The following is a 16,221-nucleotide window of genomic DNA, read 5'->3' as shown; positions in this document are numbered from 1 at the left end:
TTGATGTATGGCAGAAACCAACACAATATTGTAAAGCAATTCCCCTCCAATTAAAAATAAATAAATTAAAAACAAAAAGAAAAGGTGTGAGTGTGGTTGAGGGGGATGTTTCCTATGGCAAACAAATATTCAGTTGTTAAATGGTAGCTGCTCATCAGTGTTTTTTGTCATAATTTAAGTTTAAACAGAAAAAAACTAAAGCCAAGCACCCTTCACCAAATTCAGTTTAAAATAAGGATGATTATACACTGCTTGGTACAACTAATTTTAGCTTCTGTGTGGCTGCGCATGTGTGTCTGATAAAAGGGAGGCCTAGCAAAATCTCTACACATTTCATGTCCTCAAAATGAAGAGACTGTAAAGATAACAGACAGTGAAGAGCCCTGAGGAGTCTTGATGTCCAGTGTAGTCAGAGATGAACAGTACTAATATCATATGATAGCAAGACAATGTGACCTAAGAGAAAACTGGTATCTTTATTTGAGCTCTTCTTTGGTAACTATTAATACAGTAAAAGCCGGATTGTACAAAGAAGATACCAAAATCAAGTTTAACAAGGGCTGAAACAAGGCAATAAAAAAAACTGTCACCCAGTTAAATATCTACTTACCATATATTTTTTAAAATATGAAATATCTTTTACATATTATCCTATCTTTCTTTTTCTGGCCACGCAACTTGACATTTGGGATTTTAGTTCCCTGAACAGGAATTCATCTCCTGCACCCTGCAGCAGAAGTGCAGAGTCCTAACCACCAGACCACAGGGAATTCCCCACATTTCCCATCGGAAATGGAATATGTCAATGCAATTGTCTTTTTCAAATAATCAAAACTGTGTTGTTATTTAGAGACATTTTGTAATAGTGACTGAAAGAATACTCCCCTGGGAGTTTTATCTGAAGGATACTTGTGGAAGAATTTTTTTTTTATCAGAATTGTATTTATTATCTCTTTTCTTAGTTCAATGACTCACATGTTCTTAATCAGACCACATCACACCAGGTCATGTCTAAATAATTAAGTTCACTGTGATCAATCAAAATCTAATTAAGCTAGCCAGTGGGAATTTGCTGTATGACTCAGAGAACTCAAACTGGGGCTCTGAGACAACCTAGAAAGGTGGGTGGGAGGCAGGTTCAGGAGGGAGGAGACGTATGTATACCTATGGCTGATTCATGTTGATGTATGGCAGAAACCATCACAATAGTGTAAAGTAATTATTCTTCAATTAAAAATACATTTTAGAAATCTAATTAAGCATTGTTTATAATTTCTTTAAACTACAGAAATAAATTTAGAAATTATCCCAAAATTCAAAATGTTATTTATGCGTGCCTACACAGAAATATCACGGGAGGTCCTAACTAATTAGAAAGTTTCTAATTGCACGTTTATTCAGAATAAGAAAATTAAAAGACCTGATTTACTATTTTTAATGTTCTAAGTATTTTAGATGTTTTTAAATAATGAAAGTGATTTTAATGCTAAGGACACTACCTAAATATTCACTAAAAATGTTTTATTTGAAAATAACTTTCATTTTGAAATAAAAATATTATTTAATCATATAAAGTTTTAGAACTTTAAGATGTTTATTAGTTAAGGCTCCCACATGTATAACTGTCTTGGGTGATCTATTGTAAAAGCACTTTAATATCCTTAATAATCACAATTTTTTATTGTGAGTTGTTTGCAATAAAGACATTAATCCCAGCCAAGGAGATTAAGTTATTTCTCAGTAATCAGTCTTTAAGCCTATCTCTGTGTAATTTAAATTCTTTAGACATTGGTGTTCCTAGTGTAAAACCAATTATTCAATTTAGCTTCAAATTCTGTGACTCACATTACCCATGACCACAAAGGCATTAGCAATATGGCTTAAATATGAGATGGGCATAGAGACTCTAGATCACACAGCTCTTTGAATTTGTTGCCCAAGGACCATTTGAAGCGAAGGTAACTGAAAAGACACAGTATACTTTGGACTGATTCTATTGCACATGGTAAAATTTATTGTGTTGGATAATTTAATGAATAGGTCCACTTTTCAAATGAAGAAAAGTTGAGGGTTTGAATGCAGAAGGAAGAAAAATACAAAGAAGAAACATGAAAAGGGGAAAGGGAGATGAGCTGCCTAAACTCGGGCAAACTGAAATAGCACAAAGATAAATCTGAGTTGTTTCAAGTACATATGTGGTAAAATAGTTGAAGAGTGACTTGCGTATCAAGAGATATAACTTGCTTCAGATGCTGGGGACAAGTCTTAACAGGTATATGATGTAATTGATCTTTCTTCCAAAATTCAATTCCAGAATACAGTGATTTGGTCTGAAACTCCTAAGGTAAGTTAATCTGAATTAAATGTGATTTGAGATCATAAAAAGGTTTACTTTCAAAAACTGCTGGCCAGAAAAGACCACATGGACTTGCTTTGTTGAGTTTATTCATAATGTGCACTTTCTCTACCAATCCAAAATGCTTTTCAAGACTTTTCCCGTGTCATTTTCTTCTTGAGAAATTATAATTGTCAGTAATAGCATCCACACCACGTGAAGACCTGGTAAATCTCATGGGGGTAGAAGCTCAAGGTGGATTTATTTGTATACGTAAGAAATCTCACTTGAGCCAGTGGTACTATATCTCCAATAATAAGCATGCTATGACATTGATGTTTGATTTGTGGGTAGAGATCACAAATTTGAATAACTTCAGAGACCACGCAATACAGGTTGAACCGTAAGATTACAAGAGTGGTAAGAGTAAGTAACGTTATGAACCAGAGAATGCAGGTCTTGTCTAAACACCATTTTTAAAGCACTGATGTAGGCTTACAAAACCTGGATCTAGGGGCAGAATGTGGTCTCATCACTATTTCAACACCTCTGACTAAACAGTCTATTAATAACAGGAATAGGACTTAGAAAAAAACTTTAAAAAATGATCTCCTAACCCTTCAATTCCAGACTCCGTCAGAATAAAATGTCTTCTCCTGGCTGGCCTTTTGATTATGGCCACTGCTTTGCCCATCCCTGTGAGTACTGCCCTCAATTTTCCATTCCATTTCTGTCCTAGAGACAGTACCTAGATCTGCGTCTTTTCCTGTATCTTTTCATTTCATGGAAGAGGAAAGTGGACCCCAGGAAAATTGCAGAACCAGGAATTTACCACTCTTCTTCAGTCCAAGGGTCTTCCCAGTACAAATCCCAGCTCTGTGTGCCATCTGCAAGCTGCATGACCTTTTTAAAATATATATGCATGTATATATATACATATATATATTTGGTTGAGTTGGTCTTAGTTGTGGCACACAGGATCTTTGATTCCATTGTGGCATGTGGAATATTTCAGTTGCAGCATGTGAACTCTTAGTTGCAAGATATGAGATCTAGTTCCCAGACCAGGGATCGAACCTGGGTCCCCCACATTAGGGGCACAAAGTCTTAGCCACCAGACAACCAGGGAAGTCCTGCAAGTGTATGACCTTGAGTGAGGAAATAACCCATGGCTTCCTAGCCTGTGTCATGAGTTATAAGAACTACCTCAGATCTGTGCAAGCATGATAAAAGTACATGAACGTACTTAAGAGTCCTAATTGGAATATAGGAAGCTCTCAAATAAACTTCGCAATATAGAGCAAGTATTCCACACTGACCTAAGTCTTAATTAGGCAGTTTAAATTGTTTCATTTACAGTATCCTCACCCCAACTTGTCTCATGTTGACTATAGACATGCTTCCTCATCTATACAAATGAGATCTGTGAGTTTAAGCTGTGTTTATTATGATCTGAATATGTAGGGCACCTAGGAAGCAGGAGAATTTCCCAGGTGGCACTAGTGGTAAAGAACCTGCCTGCCAATGCAGGAGACACAAGAGACGTAGGTTCGAACCCTGGGTTGGGAAGATCACCTGGAATAGGAAACGGCAACCCACTCCAGTATTTTTGCCTGGAGAAGCTCCTGCACAGAGAAGCCTAGTGGGTTACAGTCTATGGGGCCCACAAAGAGTCAGACAGGACTGAGCTGACTGAGCACAGCTATTAATAGTAGGCAGGAACACCTGCTCCCTGCACATTTTGTAACAAAGGAGCTCTCAGAGAAATGAGGCAGCTTTCAAAATTTTATTTGGGGATACCAAATTTAAGTTTACATTTCCATACTCTCTCTACTTTGAACTTCTAAGTGCTGAGCATTAAACTGAGAACATTATTGATTTGCAGATAAAGAGATATGCAATATGTAACTAATCGTATGAAAGGTACAGAAGAATATTCTTTGGAAATAAGTTTAAGGTAAAAAGTACAATGTCTAAATTACTGGACAAAATTAATTCACTCTTTCTCTATTAGACTCAACTGCTTTTTTTCTTTAGACTTTTTATTTTATATTGGAGTATGGATAATTAACAATGTTACGATAGTTTCAGGTAGACAGCAAAGCGATTTAGTCATACATACATACATATATCCATTCTACCCAAACTCCCTACCCATTCAGGCTGCCACATGACATTGAGCACAGTCCCCTGTGCAACACAATAGACCCTTGTTGGTTATCCATTTTAAATACAACAGTTTGTACATTAGACTCAACTCTTTTTTAATCCAGAGGGAAAGGTACATCACTGCTGAGTATAAAGCTTGATTGTGACTTGAGGCCCGTTCTTATTTAGAATCAAATCTCTTTGTAACGAATAACGCATTGCCACATGTTTTACCTTGATGTGTTGTTGTTTTACAAGCCTGAACAATCTGGAGGAAGTTCCAGTGCTCAGGTAAACTTCTGGTTGTATTTTCAAATGATACGTTCATCATTTTAAGTTTTTAAATGTTTGAAATGACTGACATTATGTCTCTTGTTACAGAGATTTAACTTGTACCCACCCCAAGGAGCACCATTTTCCCCTGATCCCATTTCCCCCACCTGTACAACTGCCCCTGGTAAGCATGGGTTTGGGGAATCTCAAGTTACGAAAAGTGGTTATTAGTCGGATGACGGTTATAACACTTTGCAGATTTGGACACAGACACAAAAGGCATGAAGAAACCATCAGGCAGCAACTACTCAGACTTCGCTCCCTGCACAGCTTGCAGAGTGTGACCAGGGGAGCAAGTACCCCTCCAGGGCTTCAGTGACTTCTTCCAACTTCCTACACTTGCGATCAAAGAAGTGGCTATACTGAATTACCTCAACTATGATGAGCTTAGTTACTTTCAGGAAGGGAATGCTAACTTTTGTCTATATTACCTGTTCTTTTTCTCCTTTTAAATCACCTTGTTGCCTTCTCTAAAAGTTTTTCCCCTCACCCCTAACATCTTCTCACAGGTCAAACAATATAATTATTTTGCTCTTCTTGTACCCTCTTCAATTTCTAATATCTGAATTCTTACATCTTGTTTAATAAAGGCCAGAACAATGCTAACTACATAACAGAGACACCTTTATTGGGACAGACAGGATTCATTTGGCTAATATTTACTGTCTGCCAGATAAAGTGGTCTATAGTGATCATAGAAAAAAAATACAAGTAAGCTTGCAATCTGATAAAGAGATTCATAAATGAAAGAAAAAAAAAAAAGAAAAAGAAAATGCATTGGGCTGGCCAAAAAATTTTGCTCAGGTTTTTTTGTAACATCTTAATGGAAAAATTCCAATGAACTTTTTGGCCAACCCAATAATTTGCTAAGTGCTTCTAGATGCAAATACAAAACCAACTGACTTAGGCTGTGTGTCAGAGCTCATTAATAGAGGAGAGGCAGCCAAGCCAGGTTATGAGAAATGAGTGAGGCACTCCAGGCACAGGGAACAGTCAGTGCTGAGGATGTGGCAACTCAGGGAACAACCAGGGCAATGAGGCTACAACATAGGCTGGGACATGTAACATAAACAATAGTTAGGTATTGTTGTTTTGAAAAGTTTATACACATTTAAAAATAGCATCTTGTTTAACTTCTTGTCTATCATCTAAATACTTTTAAAGTAGAAACACAACTTTGCATAATTTTTTTTCATGTTTAAATGTAACAAAACACCTTCCCTTTGCTTATATTTAATTTCAAACTGTGTCTCCGCTTTAGTGACTGCCCTCAGTGGAACATTCTTTCCCTTTAATGTTTTCACATGACCTAATGGGGTCGCAAAGAGTCGGACACGACTGAGCGACTGAACTGAACTGAACTGAATGGACTCTTAGGCTTCCCAAGTGGCACTCGTGGTAAAGAACCTGCCTGCCAATGCAGGAGACCTAAGAGACACAGGTTCAGTCCCTGGGTCAGGAAGATCCCCTGGAGGATGGCAACCCACTCCCATATTCTTGCTTGGAGAATTCCATGGACAAAGGAGCCTGGTAGGCTACAGTCCATAGGGTCGTAAAGAGTCAGACACAACTGAAGCATAAGGACTTAGCCTGCATGCAATGGACTCTTAAGACACTAAATTTCTAAGTTTTTGCATTTACAACTAACTGCTATTTGTTTCCAGTCAGGTACACTGGTTCCTTTTGTGTTTTTTGGCTGAAATCCAGTAAGATTTGTTTTAAATTGATGCAAAACCCTGGAGTCTTGGTTTATAATTTGAATTTATTAATTGCTACTAAAATCATATGCCTAAATTATGTAAGTCTGTGTGTAATTCTTGCCCAGAGAATTCCATGCACAGAGGGAGCCTGGTGGGCTACAGTATATAGGATCGCAAAGAGTTGGACATGACAGAAGCGACTTAGCACACACATGCGGCAATAAAAAGAATTACTAATTTTTGAAACAGACGCTCTTCCTTCCACCAGATGGCAGAACAGTATTAAAAATCAGGCAAAGATGGCCTACCATAACTATCAATTTTTAAGGCAGGTTTCTGGGCTTTGTTAGGTTTGACTAATTAAGCAAAATAAGAATACTTTTTAAAAGAAAAATATGACTTGAAGTTCACTCTAGAGTCTAATTTCCACCAATTAGAAGGTGGGCTCCATGAGAGCATATAATTGCTCAATAAATACTTTGGTGGGTGGATGGATGGATAAGTAATCATTGAACACATGAGAAAAAAAGCTAAAACAAAATGTTCTACTTTGTTTTATTCACAACTCACTCCCCACCCCCTTTTTTTTGTAGATTCCAATTCCTCTTCCTTTTCCATTTCCTAATAATCCAAATCAGGTAAAGTTTTCCTTTAAGAAAGTATTTAAATGGGTACAAAAACAAAAACCTTGAAAACTCTTGAGATTCATTTGGAAGAGAAGTTGATACCAAAAATAATGGTTCTCTTTATCCTTTGGGGACCATTAGTGGGAACCATTAGTGAAGCCTTTAGGAAGGTTATGGTTATGGTATAAAAGGATTATGTAAATTTTACTTTTGATAAGACTTTACTGGATGAGGAAAACTTACACAGAATGACAAAGTCACAAACCAAAAAATAGTGTATAACACAGCATATTAATTTCAAATTTTTAATGATACTTCTATTACAATTATAGGAAATTATATTATTAAAGTTGTGAAGCTGTTGGGAATTTCCTGGTGTCCAGTGGTTAGGACTTGGTACTTTCACTGATGGGCCCAGGTTCCATTCCTGGTCAAGGAACTAAGATTCTGCAAGCTGTGAGTCTTGCCCAAAAAAAGAAAAAAAAAAGATTCCCAAATATAGTCTTTTTCCAACTCATAAGCGTAAGTTTCATCATCTTTCCAAGAAATCCCAGCTACATTTGCAGTCAACAACAACAACAGAATAAAAAATTTGGACTATATGTTTCCAGAGATAGCAGGTGTGAAGGCTTGGTGGGTACCTCGGTGACGGGGAGTGGAAGCCTTAAAGTATCAGTGAATGTCAATCTTACTGATGTAATTTTACATATGCTAAGAATTCCAAAAAGCATGTTTTCATTCATCAAGTTATTATAAAATATATAACATACAAAAGATAAAATGCTGAATTATAACTTATTATTTGATTGTATCTTCTTTATTCTAGGTCCTGACACTTAATGCTCTCATAGCGGTAAATACTGCCCTGTTAATCTATAAAGTTTATAAAAATACTACATTCCACACCTACAACAACACATTTGATTTAAGATGAGCCAGTTCATCCTACAAATTACTGTATTTATCAATCCAGTTCATTTGGAAATGAAATAAAGCACAGTTGTTAAGTTCAAAGCCAGAAAACTACCTCAGTGCATGCAAGCAGCTCTACATTCACTTATTTCACTTATTCATCTTCTCCAAACTATAAACTGACAAAACAACCTGTTCTATCATTGATGAGGATGAAGGTGAAGAGTCAAAAGATTTAAGAGTTATAGAAGAAACTACTTTAGGAGAGATGAAATAGACTTGACTATTTCTTCACTAATGAAGCATTTGCATAAATGCATAATATATTATAATCAAACTTAAATCCCAATAGATAATTTTTTACTGAACTGCACAAAGTTCAACTTTTTAATGAGGCCCTATATTGGTATAGTTATATTGAATCTCAGTTTATGAAAACACAGGTAAAACACTTGGAAGTTAAAAAACAGAAAACTAAAAAATTTCATTTCCCACATACTTTGCACACAAACATTTTCTGAAATCTAGATACATCTCACAGCAGATGTATTTAACCTGGGATATCTTTTTCTTTAAGATGCATCATTAACTAAATGGTATACCTTATAGTTGATGGCATCTTAGAATTAAGAGACCTGCAGTATTTCATAAAAATGGCAGAAAGTCAGGCCTAAATCATTGTGTGCCTGGGGTAAAACTTTTCAGGATTTGTCTATACAGATTATTTAAAGGCAATCATCTTGAGGAATATTTAAGTGTTCCAAAAACTTTAAGGTCAAACTAAATAAGAGCACAAGCCAAGTTTTAATTAGTACTCTTTCTGCAATCCACTCTAAGCATTACGATAGTCCATTTCCAAATGTAAATCATAAAAGTTCTAGCACACTCCTATCATGTTAGAATTTATATATATACATATATTATATATGAATACATATCCTGAAAATGTCTGGGGAAACTACTGTCAATAGTTAATTATTGATGATTCCAAAATCGGCAAGTTCACCTTCACATCAAAACATGGCTAAAAGAGCACTGGCCTGTGGTGGGTAAGTCCAGATTCTAAGCTCATCTTTAAATTAGTTGTGTGACCTTGGGTAGATGTATTGATTTACCTCCAAAGTCTCTTCCAGTGAAAATACTGACTCCTCACACATACGACTTATTCAAAGGTTACCAAATCTGATTTCATAATACCTATACTTTATTTTTCTAAACTTTATTTAAGGGTATTGTTCTTGCCTAAGAATAAGCAGATCAGTGTTTAGCTTACACATTCTTGCATATATGTTAGGATGGACAGCACTATAAATAGAGGCATTTGCCTTTTTGACACGGGTCAATTCCTCAAGCAAGCTGCCAGTCTCTTAAAACAGGGCCACATGAAAGCTACAAGGCAATAGTACTTAACCAGTGAAACTGCCTGTATAAGCAAATCCTTGAAGCAAAATCATAGCTGTCCTAAAATTCTGGTTCAAGTATTGTTCACACAGGGAATTCACACATAATTTAAGAAAGACAGCACTTGTATGTAAGTGTATACAGCCAGTTTCTCAACCATTCACATCAATTTTCTGTATTTCAGATATAGTGAATACCATTACAAGGCAGTTACAAAAAAACACTTCTATGAATTAAGGGAGTTCAAATCTAAATATTGCATATTCATTTTAAAATCTTACATCACATAAATAAAACATAAGCAGCAAAATGGAATTAATTTTTCAGCAAAAACAAAGATTTTCATATAGAAAAGATTTCATATAGAAAATATTTTAGCTTATATACATACTAAGTTAAAAATAAGCTAAAAGTTAAACCCATTGTTTTCATTGATCTTTGATATTTTTTTCTTCCCCAGTTAATCATTTCTATCTTTAACCAACTTGGGGTAAGTATTCATTTTTAAGCTACTATAAACTACAAATCTACTTAATGGGCTGAGGCTATCACAATAAATTATTTTTTTAGGGCTTCTTTGGGTAAGACTTTTTTGCTATGGTTATACTGATAAAAGCAATTGATATTTAATCTCAGAAAAGGTAAGAATAATTCTGAACCATAAAAATTTATGGCAGAATGGAACCAAAGCAATCGACCTAAGGTAAAACTCGTAAGTTATAAACTCATTTTCCTCCAAGATCATTAGATCAGAATTTCAGCAGGTCTAAAAAGATATTCTTTTCATAATGCCCATAGCATGTGACAAAATTTCAGCTTACAGAAATTAGGTTAAGAAATTTCAAACAGTAAATTTTACCTCAAGCTTATTTTTGCCCACTCTGAAACTACCAAATCTAGAAATGCTCTCATTTCCAGGCAAGGCAACAAATCTCCTTAACATAAAAGTGTCAGCACTCTTGATGGAAACTCTACAAACCTTGAGACTTCTACAATGATTCTCACCCAAGTTTGCTTTCATTTAAAATATATATAAAAGAGAGAAAGAGACCAAAAAGGTATATTCCTTTTAAATATCTGAATTCATGTCAAATAAAATTAATCTTGATGCTTTTGAACTGTGCTACTGGAGAAGACTCTTCAGAGTCTCTTGGATAGCAAGGAGAGCCAATCAGTCCATCCTAAAGGAGATCAGTCCTGAATATTCATTGGAAGGACTGATGCTGAAGCTGATACTCCAATACTTTGGCCACCTGATGTGAAGAACTGACTCATTAGAAAAGACCCTGATGCTGGGTAAGATTGAAGGCAGGAGAAGGGGACAACAGAGGATGAGATGGTTGGATGCCATCACCAACTCGATGGACATGAGTCTGAGTAAACTTTGGGAGTTGGTGATGGACAGGGAGGCCTGGTGTGCTGCAGTCCATGGGGTCGCAGAGTCGGACACAACTGAGCAACTGAACTAACTGAAGATTATATACAGTATGTATTTATTTTAACTTATCTCAAGAGAAACTGATGAATTAAAATATTTTCAATCTGAATTTTGAGAAAGAAACTGGATTTCACCCAAGTTTTCCTTCTGACAAAGTTTCATTGCCCCAAAGTACTTATTCTGTGTTTCTTACCACTTCAAATGATCTTATCAGGCCACTAAGGGTGAAGTAAGAGGAATTAAGCTCTGTGTTGCAGAAAAGACACTTAATGGTTCAATTTATCAGCATTTAGGTACAAAAGAACCACATTATTTTCCTTCTCCCAACACACATGACTGTACCAATACTAATCCATCAATGTTAAATAAACATGATATGGGAGACATGGGAAGAGGCAAGAAAAAAATGATGGCAAAACTACCTAGTAACTGTAATCTGTATTGTTTATTTTGGCAGAAATAATTCTCTTACTACTATGTCAGAAGTTACACGGTGAGTAAATCTCCAAATAGCTTTTATTTATTTATTTATTTATTTATTTGGCTGCGTCAGGGCTTAGTTGTGGCACTTGGAAACTTTAATCTTCGTTGTGGCTTGCAGGGTGCTTTTTCAGTTGCAGCATGTGAACTCTCAGTTGCAGTAAGAGGAATCTAGTTTCCTGACCAGGAATTAAACTCAGGCCGCCTGTGCTGTGTGAGCATGGAGTTTTAGCCACTGGGCCACCAAGGAAGTCCCTCAAGCATTACTATACATTTTAAATACTTTTATCCTAAGAGTTTAACAGCCTCAGATTGTGCCCATACTGATGTTAATAATATGATTAAAGGAGACGTAAACAAGACCAAATAAATTACAAGTGCTTCTTCAAATGATGTACTTTAAAATCAATGTATTTATTAAAACTTCACAAATATTTTAGAAAATAACAGCAACCACCATAAGTTCTTATACTGTAAGACAAAGTAGCACTTAGCCTCTGAAAGCGGTTAGAAATTTTAGGCGCCCTCTTTAGCAGGTTTAGTATCTTGCTTCTATTTGCGTTTGAAATGCTTTAAAGTCTTAAGAACGACCTGCTGCTACCAAGACAAACACTGAGTGCAACCATTCATCCATAGGCTAAGATATCAATAAATTGCCTCTGGGCCATGATTATGCCAACAAGTTCAGTAACACTAGCCAAATCAGACATGGCTCTTAAATTTCAAGTAACAAGCCATAAATGTACTACGGATAACATGAGTATTGCTTAACTAATAAACAATCTACCAAACTACAAACTTAAAGTAAGAAATAATAAAAGCTTCATAACCTTAGTAAGGAATACAAAAGACAGAATTGTTTCTGGGACCTCGCAAAACCCAGCTCTGTTGCTTACTGAATAAACCTTGGGGCAATGTTTCTAAATTTCATTTTCATTTGTGAAGTGGGAATAATACCACCTAACTTCATAGGATTCTTGTGAGGATTGAGAGCTATAACACAGATATTCAAGAAATGGTATCCACACTATTTATTTTACTAAACGTCTCTAAAAAACAAAAATGTTCCTTATATCTAAAATATAAGAAAGGCAAATGTGAAGGCAATATCACCTATTGTAGGAGCAGATATTCCTCCAGAAATGTCTTAAACTAGAATTTTAATCAGTTTTTTCTCTAGTATAGATGGTGCGGGATACTTACAGTGAGAAGATGATCTACTTCTACCCTGTCTACAGTGTACAGCAGTTTTATCGTCTTGCACACTTTGTAAATGTCCCAATGAAAGCTATAGAATGCAACACGTGGGTCATGTGCTTTAGTTATTCCTTACAGACAATTTTTAATACAACCTAAAATCTTTACTAATGTCAGTTTAGATGCATCAAAACTATTAAAACATAAGTAAACGTCATTCTTCAGGCAAGTACTCAATCTTTCTCAACAGCTTTTGTGAGCAGCTTGTTTTAGAAAATCCTACTCAGTGTCAGTAAGAAGCAATCTCTTCCTGCCAAACAATGGAAGTAGAATCAAATTCTTTCACCCTGGATCAAGGTCATTCTACCCTTCACTCAGTGAAGCACATCCTTGACAAGCACAAATCCCGTATTACACACCCAAGGACCAGGATTTTATGGATTTTAGAAAACTAATACTGAACATAAACCTTATAACTCTTTCCAAAGGGTTTGAGGCAACAACCTGAAATCAAACATTCTAATGTTTCTCAGCAAAACAGAGGGGAAAAAAGCCTCCTGTCAGTTCAGTTAAAGTTTACCACCAAGAGCTTTGACACTAAATAAGAGGGGGAAAAAGCAAAACCTTTTTGTTAATTTATCTTAGCCCTCATTTTGTTCTCTAGCCTAATACCTGTATCAAATATCTGAAGAAAACAATCATGCCTCTATTCCCTAAACCACCTTTTCTTCAAATGACCCACCTATAGTCCAACCGGAAAGAGGATGGAATTATGACAGTCCCTACCTCAGGTCGATAGGTGTTAGTACTATGGGACTTTCCCAATGGATATATAGGCCAGAAAGTGATATAAATGACCACTGAGACAAGGCAGTGTTACTTTCCTTCCTCTTCCCTGCTTCTAACAACACCTAGAACACCTTTCCTCAAGGAATGACAACGTTAACAGTGAGAGTCAAAAACTTCAGTCAGACCTTAACAATCCCTTCTTAACAAAGGACACTTTAACTCCCAAAGACCTCCTCTGTCTCTGTCTCATTTCACTTATTTTCTGAACATCATTTTTAATTCCCTTATGGTACATACAGTTACAGTAGTGAAAGTAAAAGTCGCTCAGTCGTGTCCAACTCTTTTGCGACCCTACGAACTATACAGTCCATGGAATACTCTAAGCCAGAATACTAGAGTGGGTAGCCTTTCCCACAGTTAGAGTAGAGTGGAATGCATATATAAATTTAAATTACTAGTTTTCTGGACACATTTTTGTAATTCAGAATTTTTGGAAATGAGGACATGATCTCTTGTTCATCGATCTTGATCTTTTTCAACTAAAAGAGTGACTGAAATTTCCTCATATAACTTACAACTCTAAAGTCAAGAATACAAAAGGTTTCCGTTTTGGAAACCAGCTTCAACAAGATCAAATAAAGCAAAGTGTGAACCAAATAATTTAACGATAAATCAAAATTAGGCAATGGTGATCGGCACTCCACTGAGAGACGCTTGATATGGTAGGAATATCCTTCATACCTCAAAAGTCAATGGAGAAAAACAAAACTGACACACAAGAATTACAGAGAAAGCAGAAATTATGGCTGAACAGAAATGTATCTAAATTTATCTTTGTTTGAATTCTGATTCTTCAAAGAGCATCAGTTTTTTCAATTTGGTTTAAGCCATGCTTAAATAGAATACATATAAAATGATTGTTTACAGCGCTTTTGACAGAAGAGCAGAAAATTCTGTGTTGTTTCACCACACCTACTAATTTTATTCTGATACAAAACCTAACTGCCTGTCATTTAATGAATAAAGTCATTTCCAAGTGACCTGCCCTGCACTTCTTATATATGAGTTCTGTGATACTGTCTTCTTCTCCGTACATGCTCCGTTCCTGGCTTTTGGCTTACATGGAGACTGTGAGCTGTTACCCAGGGCAGCCAGTCTCAGAGTCCTCACTCCAGTGTGCATCTCGCTTCTCTGCCACACGTTTGATGAACTGAGCATGACTAGCATAAAGCTTGAGTTTATCACTGATATCCATCCATTTCACCTTTCCAGCATCATCTCCAGCTTCTAAGGTAAGGTTATCCATTATTTCACCTGGTTACCAAAGAAAAAACATCATCAAGAAAACGTAATTTATTTAATCACTTCTGTTTCTGCATAATCCTGTACCTTCAAGTATTCTTACTCAAAATAATTTTAAATCATCATATTAAGTGGCAGACTGAATTAAAAATGAGAATATTCCAAATTTCCCAAATGCCCAAATTTTAACCAAGTTTCTACATTTCAAGTAAAGGTACCAATAAGAAAGCTTTTCTCAGACTTGCCTAGAGGTTCAGTGGTGAAGAATCTGCACTTCCAATGCAGAGGGTGTGTACTCAGTCCCCTGGTCAGGCAACTACGATCCCACATGCCACAGGGTGCAGCAAAAAAAAAAAAAAAAAGCTTTTCTCTCTCTTGCTCTTTCTCAGTTCAACTCAATCACTCAGTCGTGTTCAACTCTTTACGACCCCAGGGAATGCAGCATGCCAGGCTTCCCTGTCCTTCACCATCTCCCAGAGCTTGCTCAAACTCATGTCCATTGAATCAGCAACTCCATCCAACCATCTCATCCTCTGTCGTTGCCTTCTCCTGCCTTCAACCTTTCCCAGCATCAGGGTCTTTTCCAATGAGTCAGTTCTTTGCATCAAGTGGCCAAAGCATTGGAGCTTCAGCATCAGTCCTTTCAGTGAATATTCAGGACTGATTTCCTTTAGGATTGACTTGTTGAATCTCCTTGCTGTCCAAGGGCTTCTCAAGAGTCTTCTATTTATTTATGTATTTATGGCTGCAGTCCATGGGGTCGCAAGGAGTCAGACACGACTGAGCGGCTGAACAACAACAATTTATGGCTGCATTTAGGTCTTCGTTGCTCTGCGCCGGCTTTCTCTAGTTGCGACAAGCGGGGCCTACTCTTCATCACTGAGCATGGGCATGTGGGCTTAGCTGCTCCACTGCTTGTGGGATCTTCCCAGACCAGGGACTGAACCCATGTCCCCTGTATTGACAGGCAGATTCTTAACCATGGACCACCAGGGAAGTCCAGCTTTTCTCTTTAAAAAGTAAAAATATTACTTTTTAAAAAAACTTAACATTAAATAAACATGAAACCTCACGTCAAAATTCCAGAGGGATTAGATTTAAACATTAAAAAAAAAGAAAGAAAATAATTATAAATGATTCACTTTAGAGTCATAAGTACACTTTTCCAAGTATTACACCAAATCAGAAACCATATACTTATAAATATTTATTAAAATATTTATAATTATCAAAAATTAAAAATAAATGTTTTCAATCACAATTCACAATCTAAATGGCATATTTCTGTAGGACAGTTTGGCAGTATTTATCAAGAGCTTTTAAAAAGCAAGTGCTCTTTGATAAGCATTCATGCAACAAATATCAGATTGCCTCTTATGCACCAGACTCCGTAAGAGGCTCTAGTAGGAGACCATAAACAACCAAATAATTTCACTTCAAAGGATTTACCCTAAGGAAATAAAAAGACAAGCTTATTGAAGTATTCAAGACAACACTATTTATAAACAAAGAGGAAAAAGAGGACATGACCAAACTTTCCATTGAGAGGGCACAGATTAA

The 16,221-nt window shown here is 36.3% G+C and overlaps 1 protein-coding gene and 2 long non-coding RNA genes across 3 annotated transcripts in view; 2 read left to right on the top strand and 1 right to left on the bottom strand.

The window, feature by feature from the left end:
* Window positions 1-4,441: 4,441 nt before the first annotated feature.
* LOC120861555 lies at window positions 4,442-10,354 on the top strand. Its single transcript, XR_005720566.1, has 2 exons — window positions 4,442-4,774; window positions 4,865-10,354. It is a non-coding gene; the product is annotated as an uncharacterized LOC120861555 (long non-coding RNA).
* Window positions 10,355-10,946: 592 nt separating this feature from the next.
* LOC120861556 lies at window positions 10,947-13,180 on the top strand. Its single transcript, XR_005720567.1, has 2 exons — window positions 10,947-11,386; window positions 12,559-13,180. It is a non-coding gene; the product is annotated as an uncharacterized LOC120861556 (long non-coding RNA).
* NUDT9 (nudix hydrolase 9) overlaps window positions 11,764-16,221 on the bottom strand; it is a 40,347-nt gene continuing 35,889 nt past the window's right edge. Inside the window, exon 8 of the mRNA XM_040237300.1 lies at window positions 11,764-14,673. Within this exon, the coding sequence (XP_040093234.1) occupies window positions 14,498-14,673 (176 nt within the window). The 3' untranslated portion in view covers window positions 11,764-14,497. The remainder of the gene's footprint in view (window positions 14,674-16,221) is intronic.

This window comes from Oryx dammah, unplaced genomic scaffold, assembly GCF_014754425.2.
Source record: "Oryx dammah isolate SB20612 unplaced genomic scaffold, SCBI_Odam_1.1 HiC_scaffold_3, whole genome shotgun sequence".
NCBI classification, from domain to species: Eukaryota; Metazoa; Chordata; class Mammalia; order Artiodactyla; family Bovidae; genus Oryx; species Oryx dammah.
Note: the sequence above shows the minus strand (reverse complement) of the source record. Positions and strands in the feature narration are given on the sequence as shown.